Source organism: Perissodus microlepis, chromosome 14 (assembly GCF_051167445.1).
Source record: "Perissodus microlepis isolate ML-2025 ecotype Zambia chromosome 14, ASM5116744v1, whole genome shotgun sequence".
Lineage (NCBI taxonomy): Eukaryota > Metazoa > Chordata > Actinopteri > Cichliformes > Cichlidae > Perissodus > Perissodus microlepis.
The window spans coordinates 22812132-22832849 of NC_140474.1; the positions used below are offsets into that span (position 1 = coordinate 22812132).

The window sequence follows — 20718 nt, forward strand, 5'->3', positions numbered from 1 at the left end:
TACAGCATTGCTAGAGGAGAAGGTGTCTCTAAACCTGCATAATAAATGTTTCACTTATATATTTCATATCATGCCACCAAAAGGCACCAGAGATTTGAAAATCTCTAAATCCTTGTACCACCAGGGATGTAAGAACAAAAAGTGACAGTTTTTTCCCTATAGGCTTTTTTTTTTTTTTTAACACAGCACCCATTAGAGGAGCAGGAGGCCAACACTGTTTGACAATGATGGCCTTGGACTGACACATAACATAACTTTAGGGGGAAACCAGCTGAAATAGTTAGATGGACTTTAACTTTTTTATAGGAGGCTTTGTAACTTCATCTTTATTAAATAATAAAGAAATAAAGTCAGATCTCCATCCACACTACTGCGCAAAACTCTTTTCTTTATATGTTTAAATACAGTATAAATATTTTGCCATACTGAGCAGCATGGTGTTTCTGTGGTACCACTCAGTACAAACATCCTGGATTCAAATCCAGTCTGGGGTCTTTCAATGTGGAATTTGTATGTTCTCTGCCTGTCTGCAAAGCTTGTCTCCAGGTACTCTGGCTTCCTACCTACAGTCTAAAGACATGCGTGGGGTTGATTATCATAAATTTATAGCCAATCCTAACTCCACACCGTAGGTGTGAAAGTGAATGTTTGTCTGGCTCTATGTGCTGACTCTGCAACAAACTGACAACCTTTCCAGGGTGTACACTGGCTCTCACCCCATGACAAATGTGACAGGCTTCAGCCAGTCGTGGTCTATTCCCTATTACAAAAAGATAATTATCCACTCTGGTAAACCATTATTACACCTTGGCGTTAAAGAAATCAAAGACACAAACTGAATGACTTCAAACCTTTTCTTCCAAAAGTTATCCAGAAACAAGCACTGGTCAGCTAAATGTTTTAGTTAAGCTGGACAGGAACTGGCATTATTTTCTTTTACTGTGAGACAAATAGCCACAAAGCTGACCAGTAACTAGAGCACTGTGATAATTTTGTGCCATTCAAAAGAAAGAAGAAGAAAATAACAAAATCAGCCCACATGGCAAAGTTTGAGTTTGTCACTTGAGACTGCAGCAGAGACTAAATTTGTGTATGAACTTTTGGCTCAAATGTAAAGCATAATATCGTTAAGCATTTTAATGCATGCTGGTACAGTGATGTAGCATGTACCCCATAATTAGTTGTAAAAGTAGAAAAAAGACCCTGCAGTACTTGCAGGATCTTTAGAAAAAATCTTTTAATAACCGTGAAAACAACATGTGGAAAAAGTGTGGAACTGGGATAAAAAATTTGTATTGTTGTTTCAGCACAAATTAGTACAGCAATTGTCTAAAATTGTCTAAAATTTCATTACCATTAAATTCATATGGTAATGATATGAATATATGTTCATATGTTGTTAAAGCAGACCAACATGTGGTCTTGTAGCTAATAGCCACACTGCAAGAAATAAAAGAAAGAACGAGGGCAAATCATTCCTTTGCATTTAGAATGATGAAATCATTTGATTCCTGACTGACCGCTGACCTTGCAGCATTTGCACCACACCTAATGGTGCAGTGCAATGCATGTGTTGCACTTATTGCTGTATTCCACCACAATGGAACGGTTTACCACAACAGTAAAGAGGGGAAAGTGTTTTTTTGCTTAGAGAATGATAACTCAGAATTGTGAACAGTGTGAGTGCAGATGTTTTATTGATAGTGCTAGCACTACGCATGCAGTGTGCATTTCATATTTTTGTAGCGGTCATTTTTGGAAAAGTGCATGACTTAATTGTGAAATATACACTCTACTTGTTAAATGGACAACATACCTGTTAAAAAACTTCAGACACATAAAATGGTCTCACTGTCCAAAAAAAAAAAAAGAAAAGAAAAGATTTCCTCCCAAACTGTCAATAATATTATGTGTGTATAGAGTTTACAGTAAATAATGCAACACAGTCTGTTTCGTCATCAGCATCCAGAACACGAAACGTGTGGTGTCAACACCACACAATATTGAAATGTGAGGGCAACTGCACGAAAGCCGCAAAAAAGAACCAACAAACTGTGAATTCAGAGGAACTCTGACACCACAATAGGCACGAAGTGTGATGCACAGAGGTCAGGGTGGCTCTAGGTGCCAAGCATGTATGAAATAAACCGTATTTCTTCTAACTTGGGAAGCATGTGCATGGGTGTGTGTCTTAGGATGCTTGGTCATGTGTATGTTTTGAGTCAGAAGTGGGGATGGGGGTGGGGACACTTGATGTGTCTGTGGGCGTAAACATCACATGGGTGATTCCAGCACATTGAGACAGGACGATATAAAGCCACTCAGGTACAGATCAGCAAGCACAAGAGAGGGACACGCCTAAACTGTCCCAATCAGCTGGAAGCAAGAAAGACAGAGACGAAACTGACTTTTCGACGTGAACTTTTCACTTCGGTGAGTTTGGCTTCAGGTCTTTTATTTTAAAGTATGAATTTTCACATGTACATTTTTACTTCAAGGAAGTTTAACAAGGTTACTTCACTCGTGACCTGTTTTTGGTTTGTTTCTACCACAGCAATGTACATATTAGACAAAAAACATACATAACATACCAGTCGTGATTTTTTTATGGGTAGCTTTAAGTGTTTTTGCTACAGCATTTCAGTCACAGCAACAATTGCTCAATCAAAAAAAAATCCACGAACTAAATTTTCACTACAGAAAAAATAAAATACAGAAATGTACATGTACTGCTTTACAAACATGAATTACATTTAAACTTTGAATATACTAAACTTCTAATATACTATGCTTTAAATTTTAAACTTTAAGCAGTTTTAATGTACATTTAAAGCTATGAGGACGCATATCAAGAGTTCTCTTCTATGTCACGTTTTCAATTGTGATTCTACCTGTTTTTTGTACTTATCATATCTGCAATTAAAAAGCCTGTATAATTTGAAATTACTTTAGCACATATCTTGTTACAGCATGACAACATGGTGACCTAATGATTAGGTGTAAAATGACTAGGTTTGCTTCTAAAAGCATTAAAGCTTGCCAACAAGCAACAGCGTGTAATTATCAGATTTCTTTTGGCAAAATGTCACGATTTGAGCTTTGAGGACTGCAAACAAAAAAATAAACTCGCTGTACTGACTTTTTTGTCCTACTTCACACTTGCTAACAAGCACAGCGTGATCCAAATGGCTGTTTGCATGGCTTGGCAAGAACAGAGGCCATACTTATTTGGAAACCTCTGTACAGCCAACACTGCCAGCTACCATCCATCAAGCACCAGACTTATGAGAGAACTAAAAGCTTGAATAAAGTCAAAGATTGTTATGCCTGTGAGCTGTTCCCCTTCAGGCTGGGTTTGCTCAAATTATTTTAATGCCACGTTAAATTATGCTACATTGAAACTCAGCAAACAAAGATGATCCTTGTGTTTAGACACTTGCGTAGGACCAAAGTTCCCGAATTATTTGGTTTATTTGGAACACTTACATGTTATGCTTCAGTGGAAACTTTTGTTTCTCATTAATGTCAGGACTCCACTGCAGTGCTGCATTTAGGATTACAGGCATTCAGTGATGATTAAATTTACTGTGGGACAGGGAAGCTTGGAACATTTGAGGCTGTGCATAGGGAGTTTACAGTGAGACTCAGCTAATCATGGGGCAAGGAGTAAAATCTTTCAACAGGGTATCAAAAAGTAGAAAAAGCCCTGAAATAAAATATAAAATCTGCCTCTTAAAGTTCAAGAATGATTGTTTTTTCATTTACAATTATGTTATTTCATTATTTTTTATGTTTCAAATTGAATATAGAACTCAAATTGTGTGCTAAAAATATCTTTTTGTCAATATTAAGGAAACTAAGTGATTATTAGTCAGTTTTATATTCTTCTTTATTATAACAAGTGCAGAGCATATTTATTTTTCTCAATATTTTTTTGTCATTATCATAGCATCTTTGGTCTAGAGACTGTTTAATGATTTGCTATTACGTATTTACATGTTGTGCATATCCACGTTACATCATTTCCTATTTTATTGTATTTTAGGCTGCTGGCTCGTGAAACAAAACGAAACAAAAAACAAAATGTGTGGATCCATAGGCACAAGAATCAGGAAGTATCTGGATGAAAGAAGAAATCACAGGACCAGGCTAGTGACCAAAGATGGCCGCTGCAACATTGAATATGGAAACGTCAAGTACAGCAAACACTTTGCCTTCCTGGCAGATTTCTGGACCACCTTGGTGGAGGCCCGGTGGCGGTTCGTTTTCTTCAATTTCACTGCAACTCACACCCTCACCTGGTTCATTTTCGGTCTGCTGTGGTACTGGATTGTGCGTAATAATGGAGATCTGACCTGGCAAAACCCCTCACCAGATCACACTCCGTGTGTTTGGGGTGTTGCAGGACTCACCACAGCATATCTCTACTCCCTTGAAACACAGACCACTATTGGGTACGGCGTACGAGCACTCACACCTCACTGCCCGGGTGCTGTTGCTCTTGTCACTATCCAGTCAGTCCTCGGAGCAATTATTAATTGCTTCATGTGTGGTCTTATAATGGCCAAGATCTCTTTACCTAAAAAGAGAGCTAAAACCATCTCATTTAGTCCAATGGCTGTGATTAGCCCCAGAAATGACTATCTTTGCCTTTCAATCAGAGTGGCCAACCTACGTAAGAGTCTGATGATTGGCAGCCAGATCTACGGTAAACTCCTGAGAACGACAACCACACAAGATGGAGAGACGATAATCATGGACCAGGTGAACATTGATTTTATGGTGGATGCTGGGAAGGACAACCTCTTCTTTATTTGTCCTCTCACTCTCCATCACATAATCGACAAAAGCAGCCCCTTCTTCGAGGTTGCAGTTGACACACTCCACAATCAAGACTTTGAGCTGGTCGTCTTCCTGGACGGCACAGCGGAGTCCACAAGTGCTTCTTGTCAAGTGCGGACCTCCTATATTCCTCGGGAAATTATGTGGGGCTACAGCTTCTTGCCCATCATCTCAAGGAGCAGGGATAACAAATACAGAGTCGATTTCTCCAACTTCTCCAAAGTGGTGCCAGTAGCCACTGCACACTGCGCCTATTGTTTCCACAATATCAAGGGTCATCATCACCACTCCAGAGAAGGACAAGACAATCCCGGCTTTGAGGTGATAGAAATCACTGAGTCCCAAGATGCCACCAAAATGTAAGAGGTGGAAAGCAACACAAATAGAAATGGCAGCACATTGTGTAGCATTTAGATATGAAGTAAAGAAATCTGCTTACTTGCACTTCTTTTGTGTGTGTGTGTGTGTGTGTGTGTTTTTTTAAGCCACCATCAATTCCATAGCATTATTGTGAACTATTTAGATATAAAACCACACCTGCCACTGTCTGCTGACCATAAGCCTGTTTTCAAAAAGGGAGGCCTGGTTATACAACACGCTTCAATGCAGGAACAAAGTATGCTCCTGCTTTAAATGAAGAAAAGCTCTTCTGTTTTACCACTTGCCTCACCTCAGGTTCATAGAGCATGGACATGAAGAAAAACAAACCAATGTGTAAAACTGTATTTAACCCTCACAATGCAGTTGAAGAAGCAATGTTGTGGCCTTTGGTGAGAAAACATCAAAGTTTAAGTTTTCTTTAAGTACTGCCATAGCGTGTAGAAGAATTGACACATGAACTTGAAACACTGGAATATTCTTAACTATTCAGATTCTGAGGTACAGGCAAATGGTTGGATACTGGTGCAAGTCTTTTCAACACTAGTTTATATAGTTTCGTGTCTGTTCTGTTTGTTTGTTTCTTTGTATTTTTTAAATGAAGTGAACAAAGTTCGCAGGAAACAAGCGTGCAGCACTGAGTACAGTATGCATTTGTGTTTGTAAAGTCTTTTTGTATTCTCTCTCAGGGAGAAAATGTTGATATTAATAAAAAAAAAAATCACCCCAAATACAGCGTTTGTGCCATTTTACTGTTTCTACTGTCCATCTGAAGGAATCAAAGCTCCTTACAAGGACTTGTGATCACAAAAGGTCAAAGCACATACTGTGACTGGTGCCAACCTCTACCGTGGCTGTTTTAGCTGTACACAGTGTAAAGTTGTGACATCAAACAGGAAGGAAAAGACAAACTAGCGTAAGAATTCACGAGATGACAGCTGGGAGCTTACAAAACCATTATTTAGATTTCAGGGTCAGAACATGAAACCAAAATTCACTATTTGGAGAAACAGCACCACATACAGTTCATTATTAAGGTAGACCCCAGAGCAGCTCTCTGTTCCCAGGCATATGCTCTCATGTAAAAGTCTGAACATGATGTTGCAAATCAATAAGTGAAATTACTAGAAAAAAATAAAGATGGTACATGCTCCAGAATGATATTTCAATTAAAAAAAATGTCTGTGATGGCGATCAGAGATGGGCAGTAACACATAACGAGTAAAGTAAGGGATTACTATTGCAAAAACGGTATTTAGATTACTGTTACTTTCCCGTAAGCACGCTGTGTTACTGCGTTACTTAAACCGTGATTTTTTTGCGAGAGTGTCTCATGACAATGACGTAAGCTAGTGCGACGTTTGTGGCAACAGCTGTGTGCAGATCAACAATGGATAATATATCGAGTGCGGAAGAGAGTATGAGCGTGCAGTGTTTAAAGCGTGGAAGTACTGACCTTATTTTGAGTTTGATTCCGTAAAAAGTGACAAAAACATTAACGTCCGCTGTTCACTGCGTGGGAAGAAAACTTCTTTTTACTTCCGAGCATGGGAAATTCACAGACAAACTCGCAGATTCTTCCACTGACCGCTGCAGCACACCTGCACCAGGGCAAACATCCGCCTGCTATACAGGTGAAAATAGAGCAACAAGACCGCTGAGTGTTTGATTTTATTTATTTTCTGCTGTGTTTCACTTGCATTTATTTGAAAAATATTTTATTTTATGCGCTGGAATGTGCAGAAAATAGGTTTAAATGTTAAACAAATTTCCTCCAGTCAGAGAATGTTGCATATAATTTAATTTTTGCTTGATGCATAAAGTTAAAAGATTAAAACTAATAAAACAAGTTTTAAAAAGAGACTTTTCCATTTGATTACATTTTATTTGATGGATTATGCAGAAAAAGTAGAATTGGGCTGAAAGATCTATCGCTTTATTACCTATTCAGGTTGTAAATTGTGTTTTTAAAAAGTAACTAAGTAATTAATTACTTTTGAAAATAAGTAATCAGGAAAGTAACAGGATTACTTTTTGGGGGAAGTAATTAGTAATTAGTTACTGATTACTTTTTTCAAGTAACTTGACCAACACCGATGGCGATTCTCTTTCCCTGTTATAATAATAATAATGGATTGTATTTATATAGCGCTTTTCTAGGCGCTCAAAGCGCTTTACAATTCCACTATTCATTCACTCTCATATTCACACACTGATGGAGGCAAGCTATAGTTGCAGCCACAGCTGCCCTGGGGCCGACTGACAGAAGCAAGGCTGCCATATCGTGCCATCAGTCCCTCTGGCCATCACCTGTAGGTGAAGTGTCTTGCCCAAGTACACAAGGACCAGGGGGATCGAACCGGCAACCTTCCGGTTACAGATGAGCTTCCCAATCCCCTGAGCCACGGTCGCCTCCATTATATGCATTTTAGCCAGTATGCTCCCACATGCTGCCACATAGCTGCTGTTTGACACAGACAGCATGCACAGATGCTAACTGCCAAAAACATTATTTTAGGCTGCCTTCAGAAAACCCATGAAGACACATAGAAGTCTCACACTGCTCTGACCTAATTAAAACTAAGGAGTTTTGCATCTGCACACATAAATGATTAGATTTCACCATGACAAACAAATATAACACATTAACTTTGACCTATAGGAAGAAATGTGTGTAAATAGTTGCAATTCTCGGTGCATCTTTCAAGAGGATGAATAAGACACATGAAACTCAGATGCATCTCTGCAAAATATATTTAAAAAAAATTCAAACTCAAAACGGAGATGTATTGTGTAATTATGCAAGCTACTGTCAAGATTACACTACTGTGCTTTTAGAGATGCGGTTTCTTTGAGTCTTTGTTTTTATTAGCACTCACTTTTTGGTGAAACCACAGAAAGGCAACAGGGCATTAATTGAGAGGTAAAAATATTTATTTTGTCACATTTTCCTATACAAAAGCCCTTTTTCAAAAGGTATTACTTCATACATTGCAGGAATGACAATAATAACAATAATACATTGGTTAATTGTAAAACATACACTATATATATATATATTTATATATATAAATATATATATATATATATATATATATATATATACATATTTGATATCCAAAATACATTGCATATATGAAGTAGCAGAGATCCCTTTTCATTGATAATGCTTGTGAAACTTGAATAGTCAGGGTGCATTAGAATAATTTCTTTATACTACAAATCATATTCTCCTTTCAATTTGCTCACTGAATGTTATAAATCGTCAAAAGAAATTAATCGTGGATAATAATACTGTTAGTATTATTTTGCATAAAATACCTGAAACTCTGTCATTTGGCAAGAAAAGTGATTGGCAATGGAAACAAGGCATCATGATCACACGTTGCATATATAGTAAAGGAATCCCCGGCCATCGGGTTATCATTCAAGCGGCATTCATGGTTTTGGGAATACACAAAAATATAGTTTACACCTAATGGCACTTAGGATTTTATAACTAACTTGAGAAATAATAACAATAAAGAGAAACCAAAAAAACAAAAAGGTAAAATGTATTGCCCAAATGTACAGATATAAAAACGCTTAAAAGGCTTAACAAACCACCTAGCAGAAATGGACTTAAAAGTTTTGCATTTTTGACCGAGGTCAACTCGTGTATTAATTTTCTTGACTTTTTTAATACTGTCTCACATATGAAAATAACTCTGCATAATTTATACAGTAAGTTGCTTTAATGCCTAGTTGACTGATGCTTATAAAATAATAAAAAATAGGTCTGACAAACGCACAGCGCTTGCGAATCTGAGGATTTCTTTGCTTCGTCTCGTCATACTTTATCGGATTTGTTCTTTGATAAAGTTCCCAGGTAATTTATATTCAAGTGTCCATTCTCAGTTACGCTAAAGGAATACTTCCGATATTAACAGCTTTGAACACATGAAGATGGATATGTCTTCTTACATTGTGGTAATGAAATCCTGACTTGAGATTCATGTGCATTTAGCTGGGCTTTACGATCAGTGAGAAACTAACATTCAGACACACATGTTACTCTCAAATTAGGATCCAGCCCTGGTGAAAAAAAAAAATGCAACTTAACTGTCTATTAACATGACTTGATGCATAGCCACATCTACTGTGCTGACCTATATGGTCGTGACTGGCCTACAAAGAGTAAAGAGACACCACGGCAGCTTTTACTGTCAGAGTCCATTTCAAAGTCCAAAATTGTCAGATTTGTGGTGTGATAATTCATTGCGTGCACTTTAAGATGAAGTGCTGTCTCATCTTTAATGAATAGACAAAATATGGTAAAAAAAAAAAAAATACAAAATCAGCAGTTAAAGCATGGCAGGATTTTCAGGACAGCACATATTCAAAATAGAAGAACATTTAAGACAATTTTGGATAGAAAATAAATAGCCACCAAATGGCAGTTGATAACATCTACACGTCAACATGACCACATCTGCAAAAAGGCACGTTCGTGTTCTATATCCATGATCTCAAGTGTGAAGGAATTACTTTTTTTTCATCAAACGTTTAAAAATAAAAATGAATACTTCTGACAAATTTAGATTTTTGCCAAAGGGTATCCCTTTTTTAAAAAAATTCACAAACCAGAAGACATTCACATTAATACTGACACGGTCGAGCGACAACACATCTGGAAATGGCACGGTTGAAAAATGCGAAGACTCTGCAAACATTTAATAGCCTAATGTGTGGCCCCGAGTGAAAACATCTGACCTACGTTGAATTATTGTAACAAATTACTGCAATTATATCTTGACTCAGCTTTCCTGGCACAATCGAGTCAACACTTAGCCTAGCTCAAACGCCGCAAACAACTCACAAGAAAACATTTTAAGCAACTGAATTGACCCAAATCAGCAAAAACATACAGCGCTTCCCTCTTAACTGCATTCAACTCTTCTCTAGCCTTCCAGTTTGGAGGATAAGTTAAATGGCATAGTGAATGGCATATTCCAGTTGCCAAATTTTATTCAGTGCTGAGAAAAGTCCACCTCAATGAGAGCTCCTTCTTGTCCAGCGAATTCCAGAAGACTCTCCACATGCACACACACACACACACATGAAAACATGCAGATTAACAGAACAAAAAAACATAGACAGTCAAAACAGAAGGTTAGATGTAGTGGGAATAAGAAATCCTGTCAAGGCTTTAGATGAATGAAAAGGCAGATGCTTTACAGGACAAGGTACATACTGAGAAGGATGCTTTTTGAGACCCATAAGTAATAGGCCCATGTCTGGTACTGTAAAGGGAAGATGAGGCAGACAGACTTGCGGGGTATCTTCTGTCTTCAGGCTTTGGTTTAGGAAGCTTCTTGAACACCCACTTGCAGCTACTGTAGGTGCAGCTTTCAGGAGGAAGGAAAAGGCACATGAAACTCAGATAAATGTCCATATATCATAAAAAAAAACAAAAAACTTGGTAGTCATTTAAAGGTAAGTAGTATTCCATTTTTTGGACCTTAATATCCAGTTGTTTATATAATCATACAAAAAAAATCCTTTAGTTTAATCATCCTTCATTTTGGATCAAATTTCTTCAGAGGACAAAATACCTCTGTCAGTTCAGTCTTCATTGGTTTGGCGTCATTGAGAGTGCATGTCAGCAAATGGTGTGGGCCAGGGGAGGTTCAAGGGGTGGTGGATGATCAGAAAGGGTGGTTTTAATAATAACTACCCAGGTGGGATGGCACATGCGTGTTAGGATGGCGAGGAACATTTGGGTTGGGGTAGAGGCCTGCAGTGGGCGAGCTCCAGTACTGAGCAGTGGGTCCAAAGAAATTGGAGGAGGTGACTGGCATGGATGGAGGGTGCGGGGATACAAAGTTGACCTTCTGCTGGTGGGTGTGGTAGGAAGGCACATAGGCTAGGTCCGAGGGGTATTTGTACATAGAAGACTCGGTCGGGTGCGGTTGCAGCGCCTGAGCGATGCCATGGAAGTCGAACTTGTAGGCATAGCGTTTGCCGTGCACTTTGGTCATGATGTTTTTGTCATAGTAGTAGCGCAGGGCACGGCTCAGCTTATCGTAGTTCATGTTGGGCTTGCTCTTGCGCTCACCCCAGCGTCGCGCCACCTCATCTGGATCTGTCATCTTGAACTCGCCATTGGTGCCCTCCCAAGTGATGCAGCCCGCATTGGCACTGTCAGACAAGAGCTCCAGGAGGAACTGCCACAGCTGGATCTGACCTGAGCCTATTGGACAACACAAGAGCAAACGTTCAGGCATGGTTGCTTTCTCATCCATCTGGAAGCACAGTTAGATACTAACATTGCTGTTCAAAGGTTTAGGAGAAAGTGTGTTTTTACAGCTGCTGAATTGAAAACCTGGTTATGGTGAGAGACTTACCTGGGTTGGCTAAACGACTACTGGTGGGACCCAGAACCTGGTAAGGGTCTGTGGGCAAAAGGAGAGCTTTGTGAGTCATCACAACTAGTATTATGGCAATTAGTGCTGTGCGATACTGTAGATTCTTTGGGTTATCTCCAAAATTTACTTGGTATCAAGTAAAACCAAGTAAATACAGGGCCAGTACTGCTGATACCATTACCCATACCATAAATTATGTTTCATGATTTATGAAATGATTCATCATTAATTTGCAAATTCTAAACACATTTCAATGACAAATAAATCATTATGATATTTACTTTCCACAATTATTAGTTGATACAATAAAATACACCTTTCAACTTCAAATAATTGTCATAGTGCATGACACACTGAACTTAGTCTGTAGATACTCTAAAGTATCTATCCTATCATGCTAGTATCCATAACAAATGAATCAACCATTCAAATAGGTGGATTTGGATGAATCGATACAATTTCACTTTTTATAGCTTTTTTCATGTCATTACATTTGAAATGAAGTAAACACAACTAACAGCAACACTGACAAAACAAATTAGTATTACACGCTGAAGTTTGTCAAATAATAAAGCAAGTAGAAGAAGCAACTACACTTGTTGGTAAGTGTCAGTAAACACTTTGCTTAAGGCTGGAGGATTTAAAGAGAAGCTTTAGCAGAATCAGTCGAGTAAACAAACACAAAATACCAGGATCTTAGAATATATAATGCTATGATAAACACAGAGTGATTATGCTTCACTGTCTCGACTGAAAGACTAAAAGAAAGATCTGTCAGAACAAGCGGCACAACAGACAAGCTGGTATGACTCGGATTTGAGTCTGTGCTTATACTAAGTAGGTCAAGAAAGACACCAAGTAAGCCAGTACCTGGCTGAGCTCTGGGTTGCTCAGTGGACTTGGTCACATTTTGAATAACCACTGGCGAGCCTGCAGAGAGAAATGGAATAAGTGGGGGACAAGAGAGACACAGAAAACATCAGTAGGGGTGCTCTGCAGATAACCAATATACACATCTTAAAGGAATGCCAGCAGTGGTCCAAAGTAAATAAGGCAGTAGCTGGTGGTATGAGTGGCTTCTTTTGGCCGAGTGTAATCTTTAGGAGGCTGTCCCACATGTCTAGACTCTCTGTGGATTCTGGAAGGGCTGCTCGCATGCTGCAGAGTTGCATTAAAGGGTATCTGAAAACTATTTAACCTCCACCCCATAACAAATGATTGGGTTTGTCACGAATCATGCCCCTGCTCAGTAAGTTGTTCCACTCATACTTACCATTACTGTTCAGTGAAAAAACTAAAGAGATTATTGATGATTTGTGTGCCCTCACCTTTGCCACTGTGCATGTTGTTGGACCAGCCTGTCCGCCGTACAGCATCATATGAAGGGTCTAACAACAACAAAAGGACAAAGTTACAAAGTTTTAAACATGCTAAGTACAATTCATAAAATGCCATGGTGCACAAGCCAATCCTAACAATTACAGCTGGCCAACAGTTAGGGCATTAATAAATCCATCAAAACATCGTTAAAATGTTCTTCACAGGATATCTGGACATGGAAATGTGGTTTTGTTTGGCTTGCTGCGGTGGTTAAAATGTAGATGGCACAATCTTTTATAGAGAATACAGTTGGTTAAAGAGCTTGCAACACCCCGACCACAAATGAAAGGGACTGATGCAAATTAACGTACAACAGAGAGACACACAAAGACAATACATGTGCATGATATCCACTATCATCCTCTCTTCCCACACATGCGGCTTTCACGAAACCTTGACAAACAGCCAAACTGGCCCGGTTTCCATGGGCTCTACCTGCTGTGTGTGTGTGTCTGTGGTTCAAACTAACCGAGTGTGAAGCTGGACAGTTTCCAGTAACAATCAATCACTCTGACACAAACAGATAAAACAGAGGCTGTGTCGTTCCTCTGGCAGTGAACACCCTTGTATACTCAGAGTGCACCTGGCCAGCACCCTTGATGGTTTGTATTATTATGGAGTAAAACAGTTCAAACAATTGTCAGAACACGAGGGGGAAATATGATGAGGCCAGACGTGCTTTATGCTGAGTAGCGCTCAACGGTGTTATCGTGATCGGCCAACTTTTTCTTTTATTCTTTTTTTTGTCGGCAGCGCTGCTCCCAGAGGGCCGCAGATAGAGATGGTGCAATGGCGATGACAAGGGATTTGAAGTAGCAAGCTGCTAGAAGGTCAAGAGGCAATTCTATTTCCCATCAGTGAGGGACGAGTCTTTAGTTGTCTTGTTTGATAAATCAGATGCTGAATTGATACTTTTTAAGACCAGATATGTTTGAAAGCTTATCGTGTGCTGGTTTTTGTAAAGATCTGAGACGATTCCTATGCTGATTAAAGTGAAAACAACTGAACACAATTTCATCTCTCTTCATGCTTGTATAGAGCTGATGACATTAAACTGGGACTTTGTTAACTTTGACTTAGATTTGTCTGACAAGTAATGGGAAATTTACTTCCATTTCCATTTCATCAGATCCTTGCAAGATATCAGTCATTAAAAACATAAAACTATTAAATTCATTTTAGTGTAATTTCCTGTGTTTTTCTAAGTCTGTAGATTTCAGTTATGGGAAAAAAAATCACACATTATCAAGTAATTAATGTAAGTGTGCCTGGCTTTTTTAAAAATGTGTTTTGGGTATAGCATCTTGACCCATATTACCTCATATAGTCCAAGGGGGAAAAAACCAAACTAAACCAAGAAACAAAACATCCAGTGACATCAAATTGTGCATCATCGGCTTCACTACAGGGACAGACATTTCTACACACTGTGCGGCACTGCCCTCCAGTGGACAAGAATATGTTAGCATCGGTGTTTTCCTTATAATAAATAATGAGGACACATTCATCATCAAATGATTATTTCATCTGAGCACAACCTAATCTCACTAGAGCGAACAAACAACGTTTCCCAAGTTTGGCTGGTTCTAGTTATTTTTCTTTTTAAACACATTTTATATTCATGTTGAACCTCTTGTTCTCTTCACTAAGTTCTATCATATCAACTTTTAACCTTAAACGCTTCAGCAAAGGACTCGTTACAATCTGCAAACAAGAGAGGTTGTCCCTGTCTCTGTGTCCCCTGCAGAGTTAACAACGGCAGATGCATGAAGCTAAACATATATGAGCTTGCAACGAGAAAAGAATTTGGAACACGATCAAATGAATAAAAGAAAAGACAGTATATGAGGAGAGAAAGACAAAAAGAAGGAGAGGAGGGATAAATAACAAGCGGGCTGCTGTGGCTCAACGGGGCTGTCAGGTTCAATCTGGTGTGGGCTGGCAGGATAGCCAAGGAGCAGTGACTGGGGGAGAGTCCTGAGAGACTTGCGTTTCCTGCCTGCTTCGCCTGCAGACAACCTCTCTTTGTTTTACTGGCCCTTTTTTCCCCTCTACTCACCGCCAGTCCCTCCACCACCACCCCGAAAAAACACGACGGGGTTACCTCCATCTACGTGCAGAGGGGGTTTAGGAGATGGTGGGGGAGAGGCACAGATGAACGAGAGAGATGAGAGTGGAAGTGAGGAAATCGCAGAAAGACGTACTGAGAAGCAGACAAATTACGGTCAGGGTATAAAAGCACAAAAGAGGTACAGAAGAGAAAGAAGTGAAGAAGAAAATCAGGACAGAAAAATGATGAAAAAAAGAGTCAGACAAAACACAACTTTGGAATCTGGAAAGAAAACAATGGCTGCAAACTCAGCTACTGTTAGCTGTGGAAGAAGAAGAGGGGAAGCTGTGTTATTTGGGTGTGTTTTCTGCCTTAAGACACCTTGAGTGGTTGGTAGCATCTGCCACCAAAACTATTTTCTCTGGCCAAAGAAAAATCTCAGCAAATACACTTTTCACCACTACTGTGCATTAAGTTTTAGCTTCATTGATTGAGTGAAAGTGAACATGAGGAAGGAGGAAGAATCACAATGCACGGCGGTTTGGGGGGGCAACCACACAAACGTAGACTCAACTGTGCACACACAGAACCGCCTCACCCTTCACCACCCACCCCCCTCTCCCGCCTTCATTTTTCCAGGCCTCGCTCTGACTGCGACTTGAGCCAGTTTCCACTCTGGTCTCGGGTGTGGTGCACGCTCCTGGGAGACTTCAACTGCAGGACCAGTTAGTCAAAACAAGGCCCGAGTGCTAGACAGAGAGAGAGAGAAAGAGAGAGAGACACAGAGGGAAGAAGAAAGACAGCAAGTAGGCTGGGAGAGAAAGAGCAACTGAGCAACGGGAGCGGGATAGAGAATGAGTGGAGAAAAAGAGAGAGTTGAGCTGTGGACTGTTTTTAACCCAGGGTCCGAGCCAAGGAGAGAAACCCAGACAGGGTAAACTTTTTTAATACCCATAATACAGGTGCTTTAAAAGCCATCTGTGTGAGCAAGGAGCCATAAGAGGAGGAGAATGATGGCAAAGTACAGGAGTTAGACACAGCGAGGAGACAGTGGGTGCACTGGAACAGAAAACCATCAAAGAAAAAAAAAAGGGGGAACATCTTCGCAACACTCTTAACATTAAACGCTTTCGCTTCCAAGTCCGCAGTTTATCTTACATTATATTTAGCACAGAGCAAGGTGAGCATTTGAAAAAACACAAATCTGAGATGGTTTGTGCACGTAATGAAGCATTTCAAGCTGTTTTTGCCTTTGACTTGGCACCAGAGGAAATGCTTTTCAAAAGGTGAATCACCTTTCCTCAACATGCCAGGGGAGGATATGAATGCTTTTAGAACATTTCGACATTTTATTGCTGTGCTAATAGATCAGAAACCACAAAAGAGAAAAAAAAAACAAAAACAAAAAAATCAATCTGGCGGAAAAAAAAAGTAGTTTACAACTAGAAGTGTAGGTGTTTAGTTGATGTCACATGATGTCTAATTCCCAGCAACACCCTATAACTCTTACACTCATGAATAATGCAGTCCACGTCCAAAAGATATGCAAAGGCATAGTATAATATATATATATATATATATATATATATATATATATATATATATATATATATGCAGGAAACCCATACTTACAAGCAGATCAGCAGGCAAATAGCAGACGCAGACTTTGAGAGAGCCACACACACACATCGGCGCGCACGAGTCCTTTCATAGCTGCTGCATTCCGTGTTTTATATGCTCTCTTTTATTCATAACATTGCATTTTACACCGCAGAGTCTGGGGCAGATTAAGGGTTGTCTCCTGCTGTATGCTCGTGCTTACTCTACCCCAAAGAGCCTGTATGGTATTTGACTGCTCTCGAAAGGCAATATGAAGTGGAACATCTGGCAGTGCTGATCTGAGCAAACGCTGATAAAGGCTTCTCCTGAAGCAACGCATCTTTTATTGCCGAAGCAGAAACTCTGCACGAAAGTAACACTTGTGCGAGCAAAAACACTGTCGTATTTCCTTAATTTGGAAAAGTTAGCATGTTTTAAATGCTACAAGTGTTCTACTTAAGGCCAGAGTTTTAGGCCACAGTTAGAGGAAGGCAGTGTTACAGGAGCACTTAATAGAAATCACCTCTTGAGAAAGGGAAATGCTGCTGATGGGAGTGACCCTCTATTCCTGCCAGTCCAAATACCTGGAGCTGAGAATCAGGAAGACCAAGGTCGGGGGTGACCGAGCAGAATCTTATCTGGCCTGCCCAATGGCCTATTAGTATGAAGCTGGGCGAGAACCACTACGTGGCCTGGAACTCTCACCAATGAGGCAGATAGAGCGAGAGGCAGAGAGCATTCTCTGACACTTATCAGACCTAGCATTTCCTCTGCTGCTGCCTTGATAGGGCCTCTCATCCTGTTAGCAAGGCTATCATTGTTATTGCAGTCTTTTCTCTCGACTCTGGTGGTGACACCATATAGCCTATGTGAAGGATGTGTAGTTTTTTCTTTTTTTTTCTAAACAGATACGAAGCTATCGCCTGTCTGAACCGTGTCAGCACACCAGTGTTTGTAGGGTGAAAAAGGTATCGGGAGGAAAAGGACCGTCATCCTGAGCTGCTTGGGGCATTGTTCTCGGCTTAGCACACTAGAACTGGTCCCTCTGACCGCTCCTCTTCTGCTTTATTAAAAATGTATTGCTAATTCAATTAGTTCATTGTGTCCTTTAAATTTTGGCCAGATTAAGATGTGGAGAACGCCAAGCTGCTTGTATGGTAACATTTTTTTAAAAAGCCATTTTCACTATTGTTTTTAATCAGACATTGGTTCCTTAACCATTAAATCTCTTAATAAAACCAGCTAACAGTTTATGTTAAAGCCTACGTTTTACATAAAATAGCTGAAAATGGCTACTATCATTTGATTTTCATTAAAAGCTATATATATATTTATATATATCTACATATATTAGTCAAAGGGTCTCAGTGCTGCTGGACACTGTCTTACAATAGCATATTTTATGTGTAGTGTCCCCTTAACCTCTTATCATGATTTCTGCCACTATTTCACTCATCAGAGACTCACACATGTAACCCCTATTTCCCCTCTAGTCTAGTCTAAAGCAGCCAATCAGCCCCTTTCTGTCATGTTTACCAAGCACATTGTTGCTCGGGCACCTGTCTGTGCTGCCCGTCCTTCCAGTAAACAGCTTCATTCACATAGATTCTTTCCATAATTACTACATTTACAGTTTGTTCATGCTCCCGCTGCTATGGAAAGAACTCATCAGCACTCTGCTTTTGTTTTATTGTTAACATGCCTTTATTCTTCGGGTTCAGGTAGTAGTCCCGAATAGCAATAGCAGCCTGACTCAAAACAAAAGGTGTACTTGCCCAGAGCTTCATCAGAAACAATCGGTGGCTGCATTGTGCTTCCTTTTTGTTAAGTGGCGTTTGTTCTCACATGTGCGTGCTTTTCTTCATGCGAAGCCTGCAGGTTTGGGGATTTTATATTTTTGCCTTACACGATCACCTTTAGCTTTGGTTGCACCATTCCCACCTTGTTCAGTCTGTATACAGCATTTAAAACAACTCTAAATATGTGGAGAGAAATGCACAGAAAATTTCTAAACTTCCCTACCCTCTTTGGCAGCCAGGCGTGGTGATGGATCTGTGTGAGATGTTGTATTGTAGGATAATGATGAGCTACCTGCAATGAGACAGAAGAGAGCATGGTAAGATTATTTTTGTTGGATTTTTTTAAACAATTAAAGAGTCTTCATTGCTTTATAAAGTGTTTACTTTAGAATAAAGTATCTTGAGGAATACATGCAGAATATATTTCATTTGAACTGAAATTTGCTGCATTTGCTATGAGAGGTTTTTTGTATGAGTGACAAAAAGCTCAAATTTCTAATACTCCCAGCAGGTGGCAGTAGAAGGTTCAGCTCGATATCTATGGCATGCCACTGAAGCCATTTTCATTGGATCACTTCTGTACCTTTTGCTCTTAAATTATTTTTTTTTTAAGAGGAAAGCTAATTAATGACAAAGAACTCTATTCTCAAATAAAGCAAACCCAGCACACAGTCTGTCCTTTGAATAGTGGTGGGGAAGCCCTGTAGTATGTCAACATTTTAACTGGAACCACTGCCCCTGAATAAAGCAAGACAGTGAGTTAAGAGTCCTTGTATGGCTGCCTGTTCATTTCACCTTATGGAGCAGAACTCTGCACTGCATTCCTCCACTTACACAGGCACCCTGGGCGGCACCAAAATGCTCTCTTAATTTTAGCTGCCCCCAGGCATAAATCAGTGAGTGGAAAAACAGACCCAAAAATGCACAGAGAAAACACGAGAGCAGTTACTACATGGAGAGTGTAGACAAGATATAGCACTGAGCCAGCAACAGCAAGTTGCTGAGTAGGGACCGTACCTTTTCTGGTGGGGTGGTGCAGAGAAATCTGAGAAATGAGCTAAAGTACAAATGGAAAAAGAAAAATCCAGAAAGTCTGTGATCTTAAGATTTGATGCAAGGTCCTCGACTAACGTGCTGTGCTGCTGGTGGTGGGTTGGGGCCTCATAGTGGCAGACTAGGGGTCTGTTTTTTTAAGGGGGGAGAGTGGTGGCTGTGGGGTAATGTGGGGTGCTCCACAAATGTATTCTAACCCTCCAAATGTCCCCACCCCTCCCAGTTCCACCTATACTCCATGGCACCCCCAAGGCTCTGGGTCTAGTTTAGAAGGATGGGGGCCTCAGAACAGGGGAGCCATTGTATGAGGAAGGGTCCCTGCATGGCAATCAAACGCAGCTCCCCCGTACAAAAATAATTCCACACGCAGAGCGTAAGCTCACAGGGGCAAACGAGCCTCCGAAGCACCGACTTCTGGAATGAGGGAGAGGGTGTAAGAGAACGAGGAACAGAGAGGGGATGGAGGAAGGAGGAAGGGGCTGTTAACCCTTTTCCTACTGTGTGCCACATATGTGGTCTGACCCAGACAGGCAAACAGGCAGCATTGCTAAGAAAACCTCAAACCATCCCACAGAGAAATTTGGGACTGCTGTATGGGAGAGAGTGAGAGCGAGTGGAGGGTTGAGTGAGTGAGTGAGAGCGAGCTAGAGAAACACCACAGCTGACGGTTTTGGTGAAGGGAGCCTTGGCTGGGCTGCCTATTTATTTGGATGGCCTCTTCCTCTCTTCGAAAACAAACACATCCCGGTAATCTGACAGCGCAGTGGGAGGACTGGCCAGTGTTCAAGCTTTGAGACCCTCATTCTCTTGCTCTCCCTTTCCAATCACATCTGCTTCAGACTCTGTAAGATTACATAACACCCGCAAACAGTTTTCTTTTCTCTCCTTCGTATGACTGTTTGGTTTCACGAAAGCGCCGCCTGACGTGCACGTAACATTGATCGATATTTCTAAAGCCTTGTACAGCGCCGCGTAGGACCTCTGGCAAGCCCCCTGTACTGTTTATTCTGTGTAGCTATACGATACCATTGCCTCAACATGTGGTCTGAGCTTTGTCAACAAACTCAGGGTCCCCAGTCACCCTGTTTTAGGCACCTTGCCACATAAAGGGGGGCACATAAGTTTCAGCCATCCCATTTAGTTGTACTGGATAACGCTGCTGCTTGGCTTCATATTTCATATGAGGCATTTCTGAGTCTTCCACTACAAA

At 40.3% G+C, this 20718-nt stretch overlaps 1 protein-coding gene and 1 pseudogene across 7 annotated transcripts in view; one reads left to right on the forward strand and one right to left on the reverse strand.

Annotated features, from left to right (window-relative positions):
- The first annotated feature begins 2330 nt into the window (after window positions 1–2330).
- Window positions 2331–5968, forward strand: LOC146373956 (ATP-sensitive inward rectifier potassium channel 1 pseudogene; annotated as a pseudogene). Its single transcript, XR_014802306.1, has 2 exons — window positions 2331–2433; window positions 4046–5968. The product of XR_014802306.1 is annotated as an ATP-sensitive inward rectifier potassium channel 1 pseudogene (transcript).
- Window positions 5969–8167: 2199 nt separating this feature from the next.
- fli1 (Fli-1 proto-oncogene, ETS transcription factor) overlaps window positions 8168–20718 on the reverse strand; it is a 30332-nt gene continuing 17781 nt past the window's right edge. For 3 of the 6 annotated variants that reach the window (XM_084950596.1, XM_084950595.1, XM_084950598.1), the window contains exons 5-9: window positions 18679–18747; window positions 12956–13015; window positions 12498–12557; window positions 11607–11654; window positions 8170–11452 (exon numbers count right to left, since the gene is read on the reverse strand). In XM_084950596.1, the coding sequence (XP_084806722.1) occupies window positions 10923–11452; window positions 11607–11654; window positions 12498–12557; window positions 12956–13015; window positions 18679–18747 (767 nt within the window). In that variant the 3' untranslated portion in view covers window positions 8170–10922. Of the gene's footprint in view, window positions 11453–11606; window positions 11655–12497; window positions 12558–12955; window positions 13016–18678; window positions 18748–20718 lie in introns of all 6 variants that reach the window. The other 3 variants (XM_084950593.1, XM_084950592.1, XM_084950597.1) reach the window with 2 other exon arrangements.